This window comes from Branchiostoma floridae, chromosome 2 (assembly GCF_000003815.2).
Source record: "Branchiostoma floridae strain S238N-H82 chromosome 2, Bfl_VNyyK, whole genome shotgun sequence".
Lineage (NCBI taxonomy): Eukaryota > Metazoa > Chordata > Leptocardii > Amphioxiformes > Branchiostomatidae > Branchiostoma > Branchiostoma floridae.
In genome coordinates, this window is record NC_049980.1 from 13,539,634 (window position 1) to 13,559,196 (window position 19,563).

The 19,563-nt window shown below is 39.5% G+C and overlaps 2 protein-coding genes across 2 annotated transcripts; both read left to right on the plus strand.

Annotated features, from left to right (window-relative positions):
* The first annotated feature begins 919 nt into the window (after positions 1–919).
* LOC118410519 lies at positions 920–14,719 on the plus strand. Its single transcript, XM_035812274.1, has 10 exons — positions 920–1,023; positions 2,832–2,978; positions 3,505–3,675; positions 4,374–4,682; positions 5,021–5,074; positions 5,464–5,508; positions 6,124–6,451; positions 10,467–10,582; positions 13,442–13,624; positions 13,726–14,719. Exons 1-10 carry the CDS (start codon positions 942–944, stop codon positions 13,911–13,913), a joined length of 1,623 nt encoding a protein of 540 aa, XP_035668167.1. The 5' UTR covers positions 920–941; the 3' UTR covers positions 13,914–14,719.
* A 1,115-nt stretch (positions 14,720–15,834) lies between these two features.
* LOC118410301 lies at positions 15,835–17,973 on the plus strand. The gene is made up of 3 exons (XM_035811871.1): positions 15,835–16,002; positions 16,520–16,714; positions 17,520–17,973. The coding sequence occupies exons 1-3, from the start codon at positions 15,948–15,950 to the stop codon at positions 17,672–17,674; spliced, it is 405 nt and encodes a 134-aa protein (XP_035667764.1). The 5' UTR covers positions 15,835–15,947; the 3' UTR covers positions 17,675–17,973.
* Positions 17,974–19,563: the final 1,590 nt, after the last annotated feature.

Sequence of the window (19,563 nt, forward strand, 5' to 3'; positions counted from 1 at the left end):
TAAGGCCCCCTTTCCACCAGACGGTGATTGCTGAATGGCCGTACAAGGATCGACGAAAATTGGATTTGAGTGACTTTTGATTTTATAACAATCTGAATATGATGCAAGTTATACAAGTAATACAAAAATACACTAAATAAAGCACAGAAATATTAAATATAGAATTCTTTTTATCTATAAAATTTGTTGAGTGATCTGCCAAATCTTTGGTCGTTCAGGCATCGCAATGTGGTCTCAGCCACTAATAGAAATGAAGTACAATGAAAAGTTATTCCATCACGAAATATATTTTTTCACTTTTTATCTCCATTCTAACAAGGCCTTTTCAGATCAACGGTCGATTCTATCAATTGTCAAAATAACGCCGAAAGTCTGACTGTATTTCCAAAATCAAGCCAGGTTGCAAATGGCGTACCCTATCACCTGGATGTCTAACTTTTATCGACGTATCACACCTAACCTCTATCGCTTGACAAGAAAGCGATGAAATATACGCATTGATGTAGCCAGTAATTGTATTTCGTTTCTTGTACCTGGAATCAATACATTTTTATGTTTTTTGCCTTTTAAAGTTAAGAACGTAGGTAGAACACGCCATTTCACTTGTTATATATGTAGTAACATAAAGCAATCGGCAAACAGTCCCCACTTAAGATTCCTGCATTCATTGGCTTAACTTCAAATGGACGTGATGCCCGAATTGTTTGTAGTGGATTCAAAGTACCAACCAGTCGTATAAAACAACAGCTTCCTCGGAGATCATATATCACCTCTCTAAACACGGCAACGTCACTAGAAGAATTAGGAAAATCCCTGGGACACGTGCCCAGCCGTCCTACGCGTGTGCGGAAATTGGTCTGCCTACGTAGGCAAATATTTGTATGCATGAGCCATTACAATTACTGCCGTGGGCCGCTCACTGGGCCACAAAGGCTCGCAGGATGCAGCATGGTTTCAGCGAGAAGAGGTGTGTTTGGTCCGGTGTGACGATGAATTCAGTCCTGGTGTCAGTACTTGGAATGGGTGAGTACGTGGCACATGATGTTCTTTGTATGTTCTATTGTAACGTTCACCTTGATTGTCCAATTAGTAGTGGCACTATGACACCGTCAATTTACGACCCACACAATGACATCTGTATGAGTTGTTTGGGGAGCTTAGAAATACGGGATACTATCATGATCGATTTATAGCGTAGATACTCTCACACTGCCACACAAGTAAAATTGATATAGACATTAACACAAGACGAACTCTGTCATAATTCCATCATTCAGTTCAGAGTATATTCTTGGAAACCTTCCGTGATCCACCGTTGTGAAAAGCGAGGGTCTGTATTTTTGTGTTCTCTTCTTTCACATAGGCATCTACTGTTACAGTATTTCTGGTACGTTTGCGCTAATATCACCCAGGCAGAGAATACATGTTGTTTGTAATGACTAGTTTCTGCTTCCCTGTACTTGAGTGTTCTTTGTGATTTTCATGTGTACTGACAGCATTTACAACACCGAAAACCAGCTAGCGCGCTGTGTCTAGAAATTGAGCAAAGTCGTCACCGTAACGTACCAGCTACTGAAGGACGCTGTACCACATGCCATAGAATATCAGAAGACAAATACTATTCAATTTTGTGATGACTTTTAGTATCTACGATAAGGAGAGAGTGAAACGCTGAACCAGCTCAGCACCACTAACTTAAGACACATATAGGATACCCTATAGGATACGCAGACTGATATTTTCAACATAACTTTGTAGTTCTAAATGTAGCATATGCTGTATAATATTGTTTAAGTCACAGAACCATAAACATTGAACTATCTACGATTGTCGAGCAATCATTTTTATTGAATTTTATTCATATTTTACAAGGCAGACTCATGGTTCGAACTCACATCAGGTCCAATATTATGCCCATGGGGACAGATTATGCTCGCTCGACTGAGGTAAAAATAGGTACCTAGTCACACCTTCAGCACGTTAAAAAGCCCACTGCACATGTCTAAAAGAGTAGGGGTCTATCCCAGTGTAAGTGGATCTTACGCAGTTGGTACATACTGTTCCAAACTGATGTGTTGCGCCTATTAAAGCACTTTGCCGGCTATGCAAAGCAAATAAACAATTTTTATTCTGAAATCTTCATAGCCCTGTTACTTGTCTTGATGCTAGAATCGTCCTTTTATACCTTGTGACAAGCCTCTGTTTCTCCTCGGGAAATATTGTACTTTCAAGAACTCTTTACTTTGTTTCAATTTTCTTTTGATTCCAGATACATTTTATCGGGAAAGGGCAAGCAAAATCTATATTTCAAACAGAAACGAAGCCGCTCAATTACGTCATCATTCGCGGTGCCTAACACCAGACGCCATATCATATTTTCACAATTTCTTGTTTCCTTCTTTCAAATGTGTCCTTAGCCATCTCCGCAGGAAATGAGATTTCCGTTCTGACAAAAAGACGTTTCTTTAGGATTGACTGCGTCTACTCTTATGGTAATCCTGTCCTTAATTCCGGGTATCATGACATGAAAAGATATGTGAATAGTGTGCACGTGGGCAGTAAACTGGAAATCTGGGACACAAGCTCCTATAATGGAAGGGGATCAGGTCACTTCATCCTAATGACAAAATGGACAGCACAGAAACCGTTGACCATGTTAAGAGTCTGTGTTCTTCACTGCCGGGGGTCATTGTGTATAGCTGATACTCCTAATGGGTTTTTTCGTTGAGTCTAGGGATGTAGCAGGAGACATCCGTTAGCTCTCACTATATGCATGAGAAATTCCCATACAGCCTCAAACACTTTCGGCATGTGTTTTCCTGTCGTTCTAGCACTGCTGAATGCAGTGGCCCTGACGATGGCCTCGCCGACTGAAGGCCCACGAGGTGTCAACTGTCTAAAGGCAGTGGAGAAGTGTGAGTCAATGGAGCAGTGCCGACTGGTGCTGCACTACTACTACAAAAGTTGCCGCCAGTCAGGTATGGATGCGTGTGAACTCAACATATGCGTAGAAATCAAGAGATAATGTTTCTTCAAATCAGATATTCATTTGGAAAATACGAGGGTAATATTGATACGCGTTTTCGGTGTGTTTGTTTGTTTCTTCCATAGCGTGTCCATAGTTGTCTGAATGATGTAGATTGTCTGATTTCTAAGTCGGGGACGCTGGCAGGAGTTTTTTGTACATTGGTTCCTCAAAGTTCTCAGCATAGGTCATGTCATTTCCTGTTTTCCATTTCCTGCTTTATACAAGTTTGTTACTTTAGGAGAGTGATAAGCAATAACGCATTACCTAAAAACTGCTAGAAATTAAAAATGATGAATAGAAAAATAACTAGAAATACCTAGAAAGTATCTTCGTATTTTTGTTCTTTTTGTAGCTATCCCTGGTGCTGAATGGCTATCGTTAGACTTAGCTTCTGTCATCGACCATTTTGTTTTTTTCTCGTGAATTCAATTTCCTGTCTCAATAGATAGATTAAATTTTTCATCAATGCCTTTTAGATACGACCTGTGTTGAAGACAAAGCTACCCAGTGCAGGGATGCTTACACTGCCTTACAGCGTTACATGGACAAGTGTGGCTGTGAGAACATCGACAAAAACCACCTGGAACAGTGTATGGAGACAGAGCACAGACTGTTCTACCATCCCTGTAATACACAAGTGGAGGAGGGTAAGATTTTCAATACTCCCACGACTATAGTATGATATTTCAAAAGTCGTAAAATTGGGATTGTGCAGCAGTAGCAAATAAAAACAGCACTGAGTCCAGCCTTGTTAGCTTTGGTACGGTCCAACAGTCGCTACATCGCTGTCTTAAGCGAACGATTGTTAGCCATGACAAAAGAATATGATATAGTGATTGGATATATATGGATGCATTCAGTATAAAACAAGTTGCTATGTTGAGGACTTGTACCTTTTAGATATCCTTAATTTTAGTTCTTATGGAATTGAAATTAAGTTATTTTGCATTATCTTAAATGATCTAACTAGAAGATACCAAACAAATCAACAATCAGCTGGTTTGTGCTTTTAACATGCTACGCAGGTCAGGGTCACTGACAGGAAGTCAGATCCCGGAATATGTTATCTCATTTCCTGCTAGTTACGTGCATATATCTTGCCTCATGAGAGACGATTGAAAACACCAAATCCTCCAAACATTAGAAATAATGAGAACACCAAGGAAAATAGAAATAAAATAGAAAATAAAACTAGAGGTATTTCGCATTTGTACAAGATGATTTCTGATTGCTAGTTTTATTCTCGCCAACCCCATGTGTGATTGCTGTTTCTTCCGCTTGAAGTGAACGAAGCGCCTTCTATCTTGTATCCTATATGCTCATGCTGCAGGACTTTCTTGCATAGGCAAGGAAGAAGACGACAGGGATAACACCAGACATTACCATGTCACACTGCCACCGAGACCCATCACTTGCAACGAAGCAAAGACCGAGTGCAGGAACTCATCCTACTGCAACGTGGTTTACGTCAACTTCCGAGCAACCTGTCCCACCACGCGTCACCAGTGTACCGCCGCCGTAAGGAACAGGTGTAGAGAGTCACGTGACAGGCTGCGCGTTACGAGCTTGGGTCATTGCATCTGTCCGAAGGGCATGCCGGGAGAAAGAAAATGTCGGCGTATCCTGTCCAGAATACGCCGAGATCCTTGCAGACGTAAGTGCACAAATGCGTAGCCACTTCAAAAACGTTTTACTGGTATATTAAGGATTATAACATACGTGGTCTCAAGTATGCTATGTACTGCAGTATCATATCTTATATCATATATTGACTTAACATTTACGTTTATAGTCGTATAAGGATGTCGTATTTTCTGTTGTTTGTATGTTTCTTTGTTTCACCATGCAGTGTGAGAATGCATTACAAAGAATCAGCTAGATATTCGCAGTGATGAATTACAATGAATTCACAAAAACTGAAAAATATATAGGGTGGTACGAGGTCTTCGATTTCTTGTTTGCTATTCAAATCTTTGCAATTTGCAACTTCAGATCAGGACGTCTTTGACTACCCCCCGGAGCCAAGGGAGGTTTTGCAGGACAAGGGTAAGTACCAGCCTATCGGTCATATTGATGTTACTAGGGTCCGATCAAATTCGTTGTACGATTATCGCACCTAATTTTATGATATGCTGCAAAATGTAAGACATAAAAATCACCTCACGCATTACTAACGTACTTTCTTCATGAATTCGATCCATGTATAAAGACATGTCTTTCATGTCTTATATTAGGCAGCATTTCACTCTCCATAAAATATTGCTGCTCTGAGAAATGGATGAGACTGATTACTCAATCAACCCCATGAGGACAAAAGATGAAATATTGCCTTAATTTTTATAAAACTAGGTTCAATTTCGGTTGTTAGGCTTAACTTCTATCACAACAATCATTTTTAATGTAACAGTGTTTCTTTTGGGTTCGGTATATTACAGAGCCTACAAAATCACCGACAAGTGAAAGCGGTAGAACAAAGAGAGGTATAATTCATGGGAAAATATTCTGCACGCCATTGTTTTTTTCCATCGATGCACATAATTATCCATCAGTCAACAATCTTCCGTTGAGAACAATATGCGTTTACTATGTCTTAAAGAAGTCATCTTATTCTTAATTTCCACCACATTTTACTTGCACCATTTTATTTGAGCTTATTCTATAAAATAAAAGCACCAATGCAGCATGTTAACCCATAGAGTTGCATGGTCCTGAGCACTGGCAGGTTTTAGGAATATATTCACACAACCTGTGCTTAGTCTACCAGAAATTTCTTAAGAGACAGTCTGGCCAAGAAAGGTAGCTACCGATCCGAGAGTACTTTTCTTGTGACTTAAGGCCGACTTTATTACTATTCTTCAATACAACGACCATAGATAAATTCAAAAGGTCATGGCAATGAATCCGACTCTAAATTCAAAACTATAATCACTTCTTTTCGACTTACCGACGTCAAAGCCTAAACCAATAATATTAATTGATATTGAAGCAAAAGTCAAATTCATGGTTTATTCTCAAAAGACGGCCATAAATATACATAGCGCTATAAAAAAACGCCAGCGACAGGAATAACACGTATCTGTTTCTATTTCTATCAGGTCACACAAGCAGCTGCTTTGACGCCTTTGACCGGTGTAACTCCAACTATGAATGCAGGACGTCCCTCGCCCATTACATCCACACGTGCGAGCCGGACGACCTGACCGGGACATGTGACAGACCGGCATGCCTCGGGGCCATCCGGGACCTTTTCAAGTACGCGCCCCTAAACCTGAGTCAGCCTCTCGTCGAGTGCAGATGTGATGGGGATGACAAGGACTGCGTCTCTTTGAAAAATGGCCTCCTGCCCGTGTGTGCGCGACCATCGTCTCAAGTACCCGATTGTTTGGAGTTTCACCGGCAGTGCAAGAATGGTCAACACTGTCGGTGAGTGTTTAACCATTATAAATCCCCTAACCAGGCCTACCGAAAGTCGGGTTTTCCATTTATAGAAGTCAGTGTTTACATTCTTGATTTGATCATATTGACAGGAACAGATTTTAGGCAAACTACTAATGGAAGTATTTACGCATCACTCAACATGGTGATGGTCTTCGGACTTGTTTTCGTGGACTTTGCGCTTTAGATGCATTTATATCAATATTCCCTTAAGCTACTAGATGTTCTTGAAAACCTTCTAGTAGATGGACTATTTTTGTACTGCATGTAGTTTGGCCACCAATTGACTGTCACAAATCAATTAGAATGGATATCACTAATCAATTAGATTGGATATCACTACAGATATGATTCTTAGCGCCTGTGCCAAAGAAAAAGGGGAGTCGATCACCAAAAGTGGTCATATTGGCCATGAGGTCTTAATGTAGAGGCGGTCGCCTGTACGGGTTTAAGAGTCATTGCACGAGAAAACCAGGCAATACCAGGCAGAGGCCGGAAGATGGGGTTCGGCCAAATCGACTGAAACTTTTTATGTGTGATAGGTATGTGGAACTATGAACAGCCATATACTTAAAACCCTCCAGCTATTTTTCGTTATGGCGTTCTGGGACCCCCCTCAGGGACCCTCCAAAATCCAACAATTTATGCCTGAAAATTACTGAAATTTCGATGGCTATTCTGAAAAATCTAATTAAGGTACGAACAAAAGTTTTGCATTTCCATATAGCATGGGTTTTAAAGTGTTACAGACCAAAAGTTGAAGATGATGCATTAAAGATAAGAGGGTGTGCTAGGGGGTTACCTGAACCATTGAAAGCAGAATTTTTGTCACTGTAAATTTTAGTCATTTTTAAGGCGCAATAAAATCTATGCGCAGCGGGTCTAGTGAATGGTTTTAATGTTGATAGAGAGAGGAACATCTACTTATTCAAAAACAATCGTCGTCTAATTGGGCCATACATAACGCGAGCCGTGAGAGGGGGGTCTTTATGGGGATTTTTCGGGTTTTGGTCTTTAGTAAATCGGGTGATTATATTACTCTATGGGGGGTAAGTCATGGCGAATGTTTGCGAAGTTGTTTGTGAACCATGCATAATTGTAGAAATATCATGATTAATTGGCGATATCAATTTGGGCTCCATATGGGGGATTTGGGGATACTATAAAATTAATTTTGCTGATTTTATACATGTTTACTGTTACTTTTAATGTTATTAAACTGGTATCTGTTCCTAAATTACTTTGTACCTACCAGCTATGTCGTACATAATGAGAAGGCTCTACATGGGGGTTACCAGGACTCCACAAATGTGATACCATTTAATAGAAAGGGCACATGCAGGCGGATATACTTCATACATATTGAGAATCATAGAACAAGACCACAACAAAGGTCAAGATTAACGCTTTTGGGGATGGATACGTGAACATTATACTTTTTTTCATCAATATGAGTGCATTATAGGTACTGCTATAGACAAACAGCATTACATCAATGGTTTGTTAATATGCCTGACTATTCATTCACCACTATAAGGTCATGCCGATTTGTGGAACTGATATGAGTATACGAATACAGAATTGCCCGGAAAAAGTTGCCTTTCTCATGTCAATATTCAATAAGGCTATTTAAATGATGACCACATGTCAACTACGGTATACCATAGCGCACAGTTTAGGTTACAAAGTGCTGTACATCAATTGCTATTCATTCATTACCGTAAGGACAAACCAAAAACGAAATATATGACAAACCCTTTACATATAGAACAATTTTAGTATCAAGTAAACTGTCGAGACGCAAATTCAAACGCAGAAGACAGTTCACTTTTGTTTAAGTGGTGATATAGCACTTTTTTGACGCTACGAAAGAATAAATTAAAGTAACAAATTACAAACATTACAGCTAAGCAGGTTACAATATTGAGCCTTTCAGTAGCACAGAGACAGCATGAAAGCACAGAATTTGTGGCCACTAACATGGAGTCAATGAACTAAATTTAGATGGAGTGCTTTCAAGAGATTTTGTACCCAATTGCAATATGTCTAGTATTAGGTCCTACCAGGGTCTGTTAGCAATTACAGCTAAATGTTTAATCAGATTTTTAAGATCTAATGTAGTTCTTTGTAAAGGATTCGTCAAAGACTTTGTTTTTTGGCTTGTGGTGTGCACATCAATTATAAGCTTTTTTCATTGTCAGAAAAAAAAAATTTAGATTTAAACCATGCTATAATTCATACAAAGCAGCTACAAAATGAGCAAATCATCATCAGTCACTGTGTTCTGCATATAGTCTGGGAAGTCCTATAGCTGCATTCAGTATTTCTGCATATAATGAGCAAATATATGCCGTAGATTGCAAACACATCAGCAAACGTTAATGTGTACTAATTACTAAAAATGCCAACGTCAATTCCAAGGTCAAACGAGAAGATGTGATAGAACGAAAATGAAGAATCTGTTGTTTGGTATATCTTACCCTGTTTGTCATTTGTTCAGCTTTCCTGACCACACCACCTCACCATAATGGGTGCAATTTTTTTCGGCCATTTTTTTATTAGCCTACTTGCATCAGTTCCCTAATCAGCATGACCTTATGGTGGTGAATGAATAGTCAGGCATGTTAACAAACCATTGATGTAATGCTGTTTGTCTATAGCAGTACTTATAGTGCACCCGCATTGATGAAAAAAGTATAATGTACACGTATCCATCCCCCAAAGCATTAATCTTGACCTTTGTTGTGGTCTTGTTCTATGTTATTTTTCAATATGCATGAAGTATATCCGCATCCATGTGCCCTTTCTATTAAATGGTATCACATTTGTGGAGTCCTGGTAACCCCCATGTAGAGCCTCCTCATTATGCATAACATAGCTGGTATGAACAAGAAATTTAGGAACAGATACCAGTTTAATAACATTAAAAAGTAACAGTAAACATGTATATAATAAGCATAATGCCTTTTATAGTATCCCCAAATCCCCCATATGGAGCCCAAATTAATATTGGCTATCAATCATGATATTTTGACAATTATGCATAGTTCACAAACAACTTCGCAAACATTCGCCATGACTTACCCCCCATAGAGTAATATAATCACCCGATTTACTAAAGACCAAAACCCGAAAAATCCCCATAAAGACCCCCCTCTCACGGCTCGCGTTATGTATGGCCCAATTAGACGACGATTGTTTTTGAATAAGTAGATGTTCCTCTCTCTATCAACATTAAAACCATTCACCAGACCCGCTGCGCATAGATTTTATTGCGCCTTAAAAATGACTAAAATTTACAGTGACAAAAATTCTGCTTTCAATGGTTCAGGTAACCCCCTAGCACACCCTCTTATCTTTAATGCATCATCTTCAACTTTTGGTCTGTAACACTTTAAAACCCATGCTATATGGAAATGCAAAACTTTTGTTCGTACCTTAATTAAATTTTTCAGAATAGCCATCGAAATTTCAGTAATTTTCAGGCATAAATTGTTGGATTTTGGAGGGTCCCTGAGGGGGGTCCCAGAACGCCATAACGAAAAATAGCTGGAGGGTTTTAAGTATATGGCTGTTCATAGTTCCACATACCTATCACACATACATGAGCCGATTTGGCCGACCCCCATCTTCCGGCCTCTGCCTGGTTTTCTCGTGCAATGACTCTTAAATGTATATCATTGAATTTTTATAGTAAATATTTTCTCGTTCTTTTCGTACACGCCTTTATACCGGCAAGCTTTTAGCCAGTCATCTGACCCTTATCAAGTTGAACCTACCTGAAATCTGTGTCACGTGACCTGAAGTTTTGTCGTTAGCAACGGTCAGATGTACCCGACAGTAGGCATCGGCACCCGTCTATTAAAGTATGGTCAATGGGTTCTGATGTAGATGACCTCTTCAAATCTTTTCCGGAGGCTTCCTTCTGTTTTAAATTTTCATGTCATATGCTGTTGACCGAAATATTGCTAAACGTATATGTGTACGACGTTGTTTATTTCAGGCGGAGTTCGTGTGGCGACAGGTTGTCCACCATGCCTTGTGAGTGCCGTGGGAGGGGCCGTCGTCATCGGCGCTGCTCCAAAGTGCTGAGAGAGATGGCGGTCAACGACTGTGGAGGTACAGAATCGCGGTTTTACACACGTCTGGCACATCACATCTAACGTTGTATGTCTGAATCATTTTATTCGGATTAAGATGCCACAGTTGCCCGCGCGCGTATAATAAAGACTCCTGCTGCGCTCCGTGATTGCAAAGAGGGGCTGTTACTCCGGTAATACCGGCTGTACGGGTACAGATAACAGAAACAACTTATGACAGAAGTGTAATCACTAATTATTTAGGTTTTGGGGTGTCGCATTGACGTTCAATCGTCCGTTGGGGACATCAGATCAGATGCCTGCTCGAAAGCCTGCTGATCGACGTCATGTTCATTCTCTTGTTCTATTCCATAAAATTGTTAATGGCCAAACACGGAAGTATTTAACCGATTTATTATCGCCAGAGGTTTCTGCAACAACGTCATACAATCTTCGCAGCAAACGCAATCTCCAAGTACCCGTGTGTAATACCACTTGTTTTCAAAAACCTTTTTTACCGCACTCAACTCAGTTATGGAACTCTCTTGATTGTAGTGTTCGTTTGTTGAGCGCTGCTCGTTTCAAAAGGTATTTGGTCAAATCTGTTCGCCCTGTTGCTGTACCATATTTTAATTCAGGACCGAGATACACCTGCGCTTTACTCACACGTCTTCGCATCGGCACCTGCAGCTTAAACCACAGTCTGTTCATTCGTAACTTAGTTGCGAGTCCTGCTTGCAGCTGCGGATGCCGATGCGAAAGCATTCCTCATTATCTGCTTCACTGTCCTAATTATGTTCAACAACGTACACTCCTCTTAGACAGACTTGAAAACCTGAATATTCCTATGTTAGATTTGAATTCGTTATCTGATAGTTCTTTTGTTTATCTGCTACTTAAAGGATCGGCTTTACTGACATCTGATATAAATTCCGAAATTCTCTCCATAACTCAATCAAATTTATTTGAAACAAAACGATTTTAAAATTGCTTTTTGACTATCCTTATCATTTACTATTGGTAATATAAGTTTATCCGTCCGTTTCTTTTTAGAATTAGGCGTTCCCGTACCCGTTTCATCTTTTTTGTCCTATGTGGTGTTGTTATTTTGTCTAGTGGTGTCTTTAATATAAGCCTGTGTGCTTGAGTGGGGGCACCACTATGTTTTGTACTGTGTTAATGTTGCAATAAAAAAAAGCCTGCTGGGTCCTCCTACACCACTCTTCCCTGTCCTCTCTCAGCATTCTTAGTTCTGCTGTACTGATGTACAGTCTGCTTAGCCCGATATCTCTCCTGAGTGTCTATTAGGTTTGTTTGCTGTCAGCTTGCCATGACCCGGTTCCCACAGGGTGAGCGTACTTGCTACCATATACCTTACACAGTGGAAAGAGAGTTCTGATTCTAACAGTTAGTTCATTGATGACCTAGCCTATTATACATTTTCTTGTTTATTGTCCAAATGTGACCTGACAATTTCATCATAATGATAGATAGCTGGAAGAGAAGCCAGTGTGTATTGTCAGATTGTAGAAGGTCTCACTAGCTGACTAGTCGGCAACGCCGTTTTGCGATACTGAAACGAATTGCAAATTCCGGTGTGACAGGGATTTCGCCCCCCCCCCCCGGGGATCTCGCCCCCCTTTAGCGTTTTCGCCCCCCCCCCCCCCCAAAAAAAAAGCAGCTGGTTACTGCATATTACAGGTGCGCTACCTGGTACTATACTGCACCTGGGGAGTAACGTATATGGTGTGTTACCTGGTACCTACATGGAACCTAACTACCGTACCGTAAGATGTCATACCTCGAAAGTCGATACCATATTGTTCGGTGCAAACATGACATTGAAATGAAATGAAAAAGACAATTTTTGCAGCTGAGGTGGCATAAAAACAGTGCTACTGCGAACGTATAAATCAACACCGTCTATGGTACGGAATACGTCAGCTATATGTTTTCAATTTGTCACATTTGTCATTTGTTCTTTCTTGTGCTGGAAACATTTCCAAAGCACTAACAAAAACACACGTAAATAATAGTTTCTCATTATAAGCACTATCTACGCGCAAGTTGATATAGCTGTTGCTAAATGCTACACAAACACTGGTAAAGTACCAGTCTTAAGAAACACGGGTAAATGCATCAGTAATGATCAGTTCCTAAATACTAGAAAAAAACAGTCATGTTGGAGGTGAAGATATCTCTTGGCCAGGTGCATATACCAAAATGTGCGTTATTCTAATTAATACCTAATATTTGCATAATTAATAAAGACATTACATAGTTCTTTTGTGGTCACTTCATGGTAGAGACTTCATATTGGAGATATATAGGTTGCTTGAGGACAGGTGAATACAATGAAATACATCTTATGTCAAGACTCAGGTATATGCAATAATGGGAATACAAGGGACCCAACCCTCCTTGTCTGAAACAAGTTCAAATATCTTATTACCATGTAATTACGTTAATATTGATACTACGAATGGAGTTATGTATCAAACTCGTGTACTTATATCATTCTGAAACTGCATTTTGTGATTTATACCAATCAACTTCTATAATGTCATGTAAACCCGTTTGGGGGGGGGGGGCGAAATCGCTAAAGGGGGGCGAGGTAGGGGGGCGAGATCACTAGCCGGGGAGGGCGAGATCGCTAGTGATTTCGCCCGGGGGGGGCGAGATCGCTAGTGATTTCGCCCCCGGGGGGTCGTTCCGACTGCCCGATATTATATAGAATTTAGTTTGTATCTATGTACTAGTCATCTTATGGCAACAAAATGTTCCACAGATGGCGTAGTCAAACACAAGAGTTTGGAATTTGATAATTGGCAGAGCATTTTAACACCTGTTAACGTATTGGGATTAATTGCATTGTTCTTTTTTTCCTATTTTGCAACAGAAAACGCCAGGAACTCATGGACTGTTACAGCTCGACTTGAGGAAGGTACCATTACATCCGATCTGCCTCCCCCTGCCTCCCGACATGCGACATGCCGATTTCAGCATTCTGTACCCAGAGCGACTACATCTACCCCGCTCATGATGATGATCACTAACACCACAACGCGACTTGCTATGCCAGGTAGGTTGGCTTTCCATTATTTTCTTAACTTTCATATTACGTTGATTTAGTGTATCATCTTGTCACTTGTAATATGTCTGTATCAAATTTGTGAAACACAGATACGCTGGTTGCACCACAAAGCCCGGAAGCACCAGACGATGTGAACGACGATGTGTCCACGCTGAAGCGACCCCATGCGACAGGAGCGGCAACTGCTTCGTCTTTGAGTCATTTTTCTAGCCTATGGCGGTGCACAATTGAATTGACACTGACTGTTATGTGTGCAATGACTGTAATGTTGATGTAAAATACATTAAGAATAATACAATACAAATGCATTGTTGCGTGTGGCCATGTATGGCGTAATTGGTTGACATTTTTCAAGATATACTATACTGGAAAGCGATTGTAAGAAACCTACACCTGTGTGAGCTATTGTGTATTTCATACTTATTCCACACAGCAAACTGTACATGCTGATGCTACTGAAAATGGCGATGGCTTTGTCATAAGCGTATTTGTCAGTAAGATTTTCACAGTGTCCACATCTTCGCTGTGTGCAGTAGGTGGTTGCAGCAGTCTGTGATTGAATAGACTGAACAGTCTTTATTTCGTTGGACTGCACCAATTGATTTGTTTACACTTGAGCCAGTTTTGCCTTGTGGTCATACTGCCACACTGACTTGCTACGCTTTTGGGTATGAACACATAGATGAGAAAATTATTGACAATTACAGTGTTGCCACTGAATTGAAAAAAAAAATACAATCATTTTGATTTTTCGAAAAGAGCTTTGCTATGATACAATCATACTCATTTATGATAGAGTATTTGGCGCAAATAAATCAAATTTTCAGGTGACTTGCAAACTGCGAATGCCTATTGCAATTTGGTTCCGTCCCGTTTTTATATTGTCTGTCAGCAGGTAGAAAGTCAAGCATGCAAAATACGGCAAGAGACAATGGCCTCTTTTAACATGGCTAGACAAAAAGATGAATAAAGAAGATGATGATGCACCTCAAACACTTCGTATCATTGTGCTCATATACCGTGTGCCTCAACCCGTGTACTTTACGGTGTGATGTTTTATTAAATGACAAACATGAAAAAAAACTTGTTCTTCGTGTCTTTGAATAGTATGAAAAAGTATGGACGTTATCCTTTCGTCAAGTTGATCCCAGAAAACAATTAAACTGTTACTACTATCCTAAGAATTTTGTACAATATTTTGTACAAGTTTTACTGGGTCAAATTCAAGTGCAAGTTACGGATGGGGGGGGGGGCGTTTCTCGGTTCCAAATTCTATTATCCTTCCAATTATACGTCTGAACGAGTCAGACGTGACCTAAATGTTGCTCAGAAGACCATGTCAGCCGTTTGACAAGGCTTGGCTGACATCAGACTGTGACATGTCGGGATGATGTGACATGTCGGCAGTCTCTATCATTTGTCACAGTTACGTCAAATTGTCTGCACCAGACAAAACTGGATTTAGGATAAAATAGAAAGAGTAGATATGTATATACGGCGTGTAAGATACAGGTATATATTTACAAGTACAATTTATACGGATGAGAAATGGTACACGCTAAAGTGTAAGACAGAGTACAGGGTATTGCACAGAAAGTATGAAAAAAAGCATTTTTTTAAGAAGAATCATCAAACGCATGGAAAAATGAATACATTACAACTTCATCTGCTTTATTACGGTAATATTGTGCAGCTTTTGGCTTCAACAGCTAGAATATCACTCATATTATTACGGAAACAAATAGTCGGCCACGAAAATAGAACATGATACATCAGCTGTAATTTTCAGATGAGAGAGATATGTATTCTTTAATAAAAGTAGGACAACTGCTATTATTCATATATGTAGCGTATATTAATCAAACTACTTGTATAATTGTATCATGATTCAAATACTTCTTTTCATACTTTCCGACTGTCTCCAAAGAAGTCTCTCTATCATGCACGGATATGTGCCCCATTGATCATTTACATAGTATTACATGGATATGTGCCGTGCCTCTCATATCAAAACAACATACATCAATGTCTGCATACAATCCTACGTGATTTAAGGACATCGTAAAAACTAAAAACAGCTTAAGTCAGACTCGGCTGGTAATTACATGCGATGAAATGGAACATTTAATGACTACAAAATCCCGTGAAAAATGACAGGAGTTACCCGTAAGCGCCTTCCCTTTGTGTAGCAACAGGAGTGATGCTGTGATCACAGGAGATTAGCAAGCATTTCACGTAGAGCATCCTCGGTGGGAGAGCTTTGCCGCTCGCATCTTTCTTCTACAAATGACAATAGAGACACATATATGACATGAAGGGTACTCTACGAGGGTGTTTGACGGCTCTTTTTCTCATCAATGTTCTGGGTGAGTAGACTGTTGAGACATTCATTCTGGATATCTTTGATAGCTGGAATTGTCGTTCACTGGTTCCTCAGCGTTAGATATGATGACTGATATGTCATTATGGATGTTAATGATTTAGAAGAATTAAGGAACTTAAGCTCGAGGCCGGATGGACTCGACTTAAGCAAGTAAGCAAGCTCGCTCAGCGCAACAGTGAAAATCTTGCAATAAGACGCTTTTGTACAGATTACGTTTTTTTATTATTTGTTTGCCTGCTAAGTTGATGGATTAAGAGCAAAAACAGCCGGTTGATCAGCTTAGAGTCAACTTATATCCGTTCTTCTGTAATGATAGCATTTGTGTATTTCAGCTTAGATATCGGTTGTGTATTGTCATTTCATAATCTGGATAAATTTACTAATAGCCATTGACATGATATCAAAGACCACGAATGCCTACTCGTATTGTGTATGTAATGCAGTTTTACATAGTATATTCATTAGAATAAATGTGTTTGTGTGTTTTATACTGTGCACAGGGATGCAAAATTTGTCATCTCCAACAGACGACAGGACTATTTCCCCGGAAGGAAATAAAAGCTTGGTAAGAAAAATAGCTCCAAGATTCGCCAGTCGGAAAACATCAGAGGGTTGCCTACGCAATGGACTACAGGGAAAGCCGTTTTCCAAGAACAAGCATACGAGAATAGCACTGACTGCCGTTACTGTCAATGGTAGGCTCTTTTCTATCACAAGAGACCATACTTCATCAAATTACAAAGTACAGAACCTTCAGAAACAATGATGTAACAGAGGAGATATAAATGACTAACTGTCTACAAGCATCATTCAAATTTGTCATTGAAGTGTCATGACAATTGCGCATGCATGCTTATGGGTAATCTTGCAAGACTCCGTTACACTATACGGCAATCGTTCTGGGACCTTGCTACGACCTACATGCGATTTGTGTAACTCGTAATTTTATTTTTACACAAGATTTATGACTGAAATGACAACGAATCACACACAGGTTTAAAAATTGATTTTTATCGTTCAACGAGCTGTCAAAGTTCAGGTCGCAGCGTGCTCGCCATACTATTGGAAATGGGAATGATTGCATTTGGTATATACATGGTAGATAATATTCCCATTTCACCAGAACGGTGAATACGTTGCGACAGAGAGATTTGATGACAGATCAACCAACCAATTTCATAGGTAAAGCCATTTCTATGCTAAGTGTATGTTGTCGTTTTTAGCCATTCTTTTCTATCGCATGGTATATTCCAAATGTACCACAAACCGAACTGAGGTCGCAGAGAGGTCGCAACGCAATCGGGGGCAAGTTGAATGGGGGCGTAAAAGATAATCTTTTATCTCCTTTTAATTGGAAAGTTGGGGAACCGTCCAACAGAATTATGGGTATGTATACACATTGAATACGTCAAGACATGTATACAAGAATAACGTAATTATCTTAACATTTTGGCAGTGTTTGCATCTAACAAACGCATGTATCTTTCTTCCACATTCCAGGAGTGTTTGTGTTAAAAGAAGACCCGGGTATTGTGTGGATGGGGTTCCTGTTACTGCCGCTGGCCGCCTCTGCTTCCTGTCTGATCTGTGCGTGCTGTGGGAACGCGTGCGCCTCGCGATGCCAGCGGATAGATCCTTTCATCTACAGACTATGATGGAGGAGCCTTCTCTTTTCCATGAAAAGAAATCAATAACCAAGCTATTGAACGTGCCAATGCTGTGATGTATTATTCTTTGCATACAAGCATCAAGACACAAAGCGCCCTACAGCTAAATGTACTATAAACATATCTATGTGCATATCAATTGCCAAGGTTATATTTGTATTTTGTAAATATGACGAGAAGGAGCTTTAATACTTTAAAATAGACGCGCGCAATGTATTGATAACGAAAAGAAACAAAGCGAACGTTTCTATTACCAGCACCTATGTGTATATAAAACGTATGACATATGCTGCCGGTTCCTCTCCGTTCGCCTCCAGTTGTTCCGAAAAGCTTATGCATTCATTTGGTAAATGAATTTTTAAGTCTAAACTGCGTAGTATATCATTAGAATGTATATGTTCTGATGTATGTATGTATGTATGTATATATGAATGTAAGTGGTTAAACGGCATGGCCCCCAAAGTTATGGTTAGGTTATCATGAAATGTAATGTATAGATAGGCCCTCTCCTACCGGAGAAATTACTTGATTTGAGGCCCCCAAGCTTCCTTATATGTACTGCAACAAAACATACGGTTTTGTTATTTCGTTTACGATTACTGTACAAAGAATACACCATATCAGACGTACCTTTTGCTTAACCCTCTCTCAACGACTTGCCGGCGAATTGCGTGCATTTAATGATACGCAATGATATATTCTCAATAGCAGAAAGCAATGTTTAAAGAGTCTTAAGGACTAAGTATGTCCATTAATCATATCGATTGCTTGGCTCTTTTCTAGGCCTTTTAACGAAGTACTTTGCATTCAAGAGGTTGTTTTGATTCTTCCAAGATGAAAGCCACTTATCCGCTGTCGGCCATGGGGATTACATGAATCGTTGACCTAAATATTTGAATGGCTAGTGATAAATCTAAATGCTACTCGTAATTTGAGCTAAGGTTACACCCAGTAAATGCTTAGAAAAAATTAAAAGATAAAAACAAATGTATTGCGCATAAACTTCGAAAATTGTTCAAATACTTAATGAAAATGAAAATTGTTGCAGCAGTCGTAAGTTGTAGCCATCGAAGGATAAACAGGAACTAAGGGAAGGAACATGGCCTTTGATATCGACGAAGCGTTTTGTAAAGATGGATTCATATAAAGAAAATTACGAATATACAGGACGTGCTATATCACGTGTTGTGTAACAAAATCCAATAATTTGTATTTGTGTCCGATTCTATTATATATTGTAAAGGTGCATTTTGCCAGATTGATATCATGCTGATTTTTTGCGAAACACAACCAAGGAGTGAAATAAAGTCTGTAAAATTTCCCTTTTCCTTGTTTTTTTTTAGCACTGCAGCTTCGGAGCACCATACCATGGATAGAATTAGACACTCAGAAATTGGCTGATTTTCTATTTCAAGTAATTCTCGGCAATCTGTTGGAAAAGAGAAGAAAGGACAGTACTGAGGCCCAGAAAAAAGAACGTTGTGTTTCCGGTTTCAGTCTTAAGAAAATTGGTAGGTAAACAGTCTTTTCTTTTCTTTAGATCTCGGCCGAAGTGATCAAATAAATACAATTCAGCGGTGTAAAACTAAAATATATCAGGCACTGACATTATATAGTAATTAAGCAGGTATTCATTATGCAATCACTAGACTTGAACAAAGGAATGTTTTCACGATAGAAATTTCGGCTATTGTCTGGATAATGTCTTATGTCCTATGATTTTCTTCTGGGAAAGTTATTGGTGACATTTATGTCCTATGATTTTCTTCTGGGAAAGTCATCAAAATTGTAAGGATTTTAGAATTTGTATCTATAGGGAAGCGTAATCCGAGTATTGTACTCAACATACTTTACGAGAATGTTTTTTTGACAAGCAT

What these genes read in the sequence shown, in the direction of transcription:
- LOC118410519 (XM_035812274.1), top strand. Translation starts at nt 942, where the DNA reads ATGCAGCATGGTTTCAGCGAGAAGAGGTGTGTTTGGTCCGGTGTGACG. An exon ending in ACGCCGAGATCCTTGCAGAC is followed by an intron (nt 4,683 to 5,020) that starts GTAAGTGCACAA and finishes TTGCAACTTCAG; the next exon opens with ATCAGGACGTCTTTGACTAC. An exon ending in AACGCGACTTGCTATGCCAG is followed by an intron (nt 13,625 to 13,725) that starts GTAGGTTGGCTT and finishes TGTGAAACACAG; the next exon opens with ATACGCTGGTTGCACCACAA.
- LOC118410301 (XM_035811871.1), top strand. Translation starts at nt 15,948, where the DNA reads ATGAAGGGTACTCTACGAGGGTGTTTGACGGCTCTTTTTCTCATCAAT. An exon ending in TTTTCTCATCAATGTTCTGG is followed by an intron (nt 16,003 to 16,519) that starts GTGAGTAGACTG and finishes TACTGTGCACAG; the next exon opens with GGATGCAAAATTTGTCATCT. An exon ending in GACTGCCGTTACTGTCAATG is followed by an intron (nt 16,715 to 17,519) that starts GTAGGCTCTTTT and finishes TCCACATTCCAG; the next exon opens with GAGTGTTTGTGTTAAAAGAA.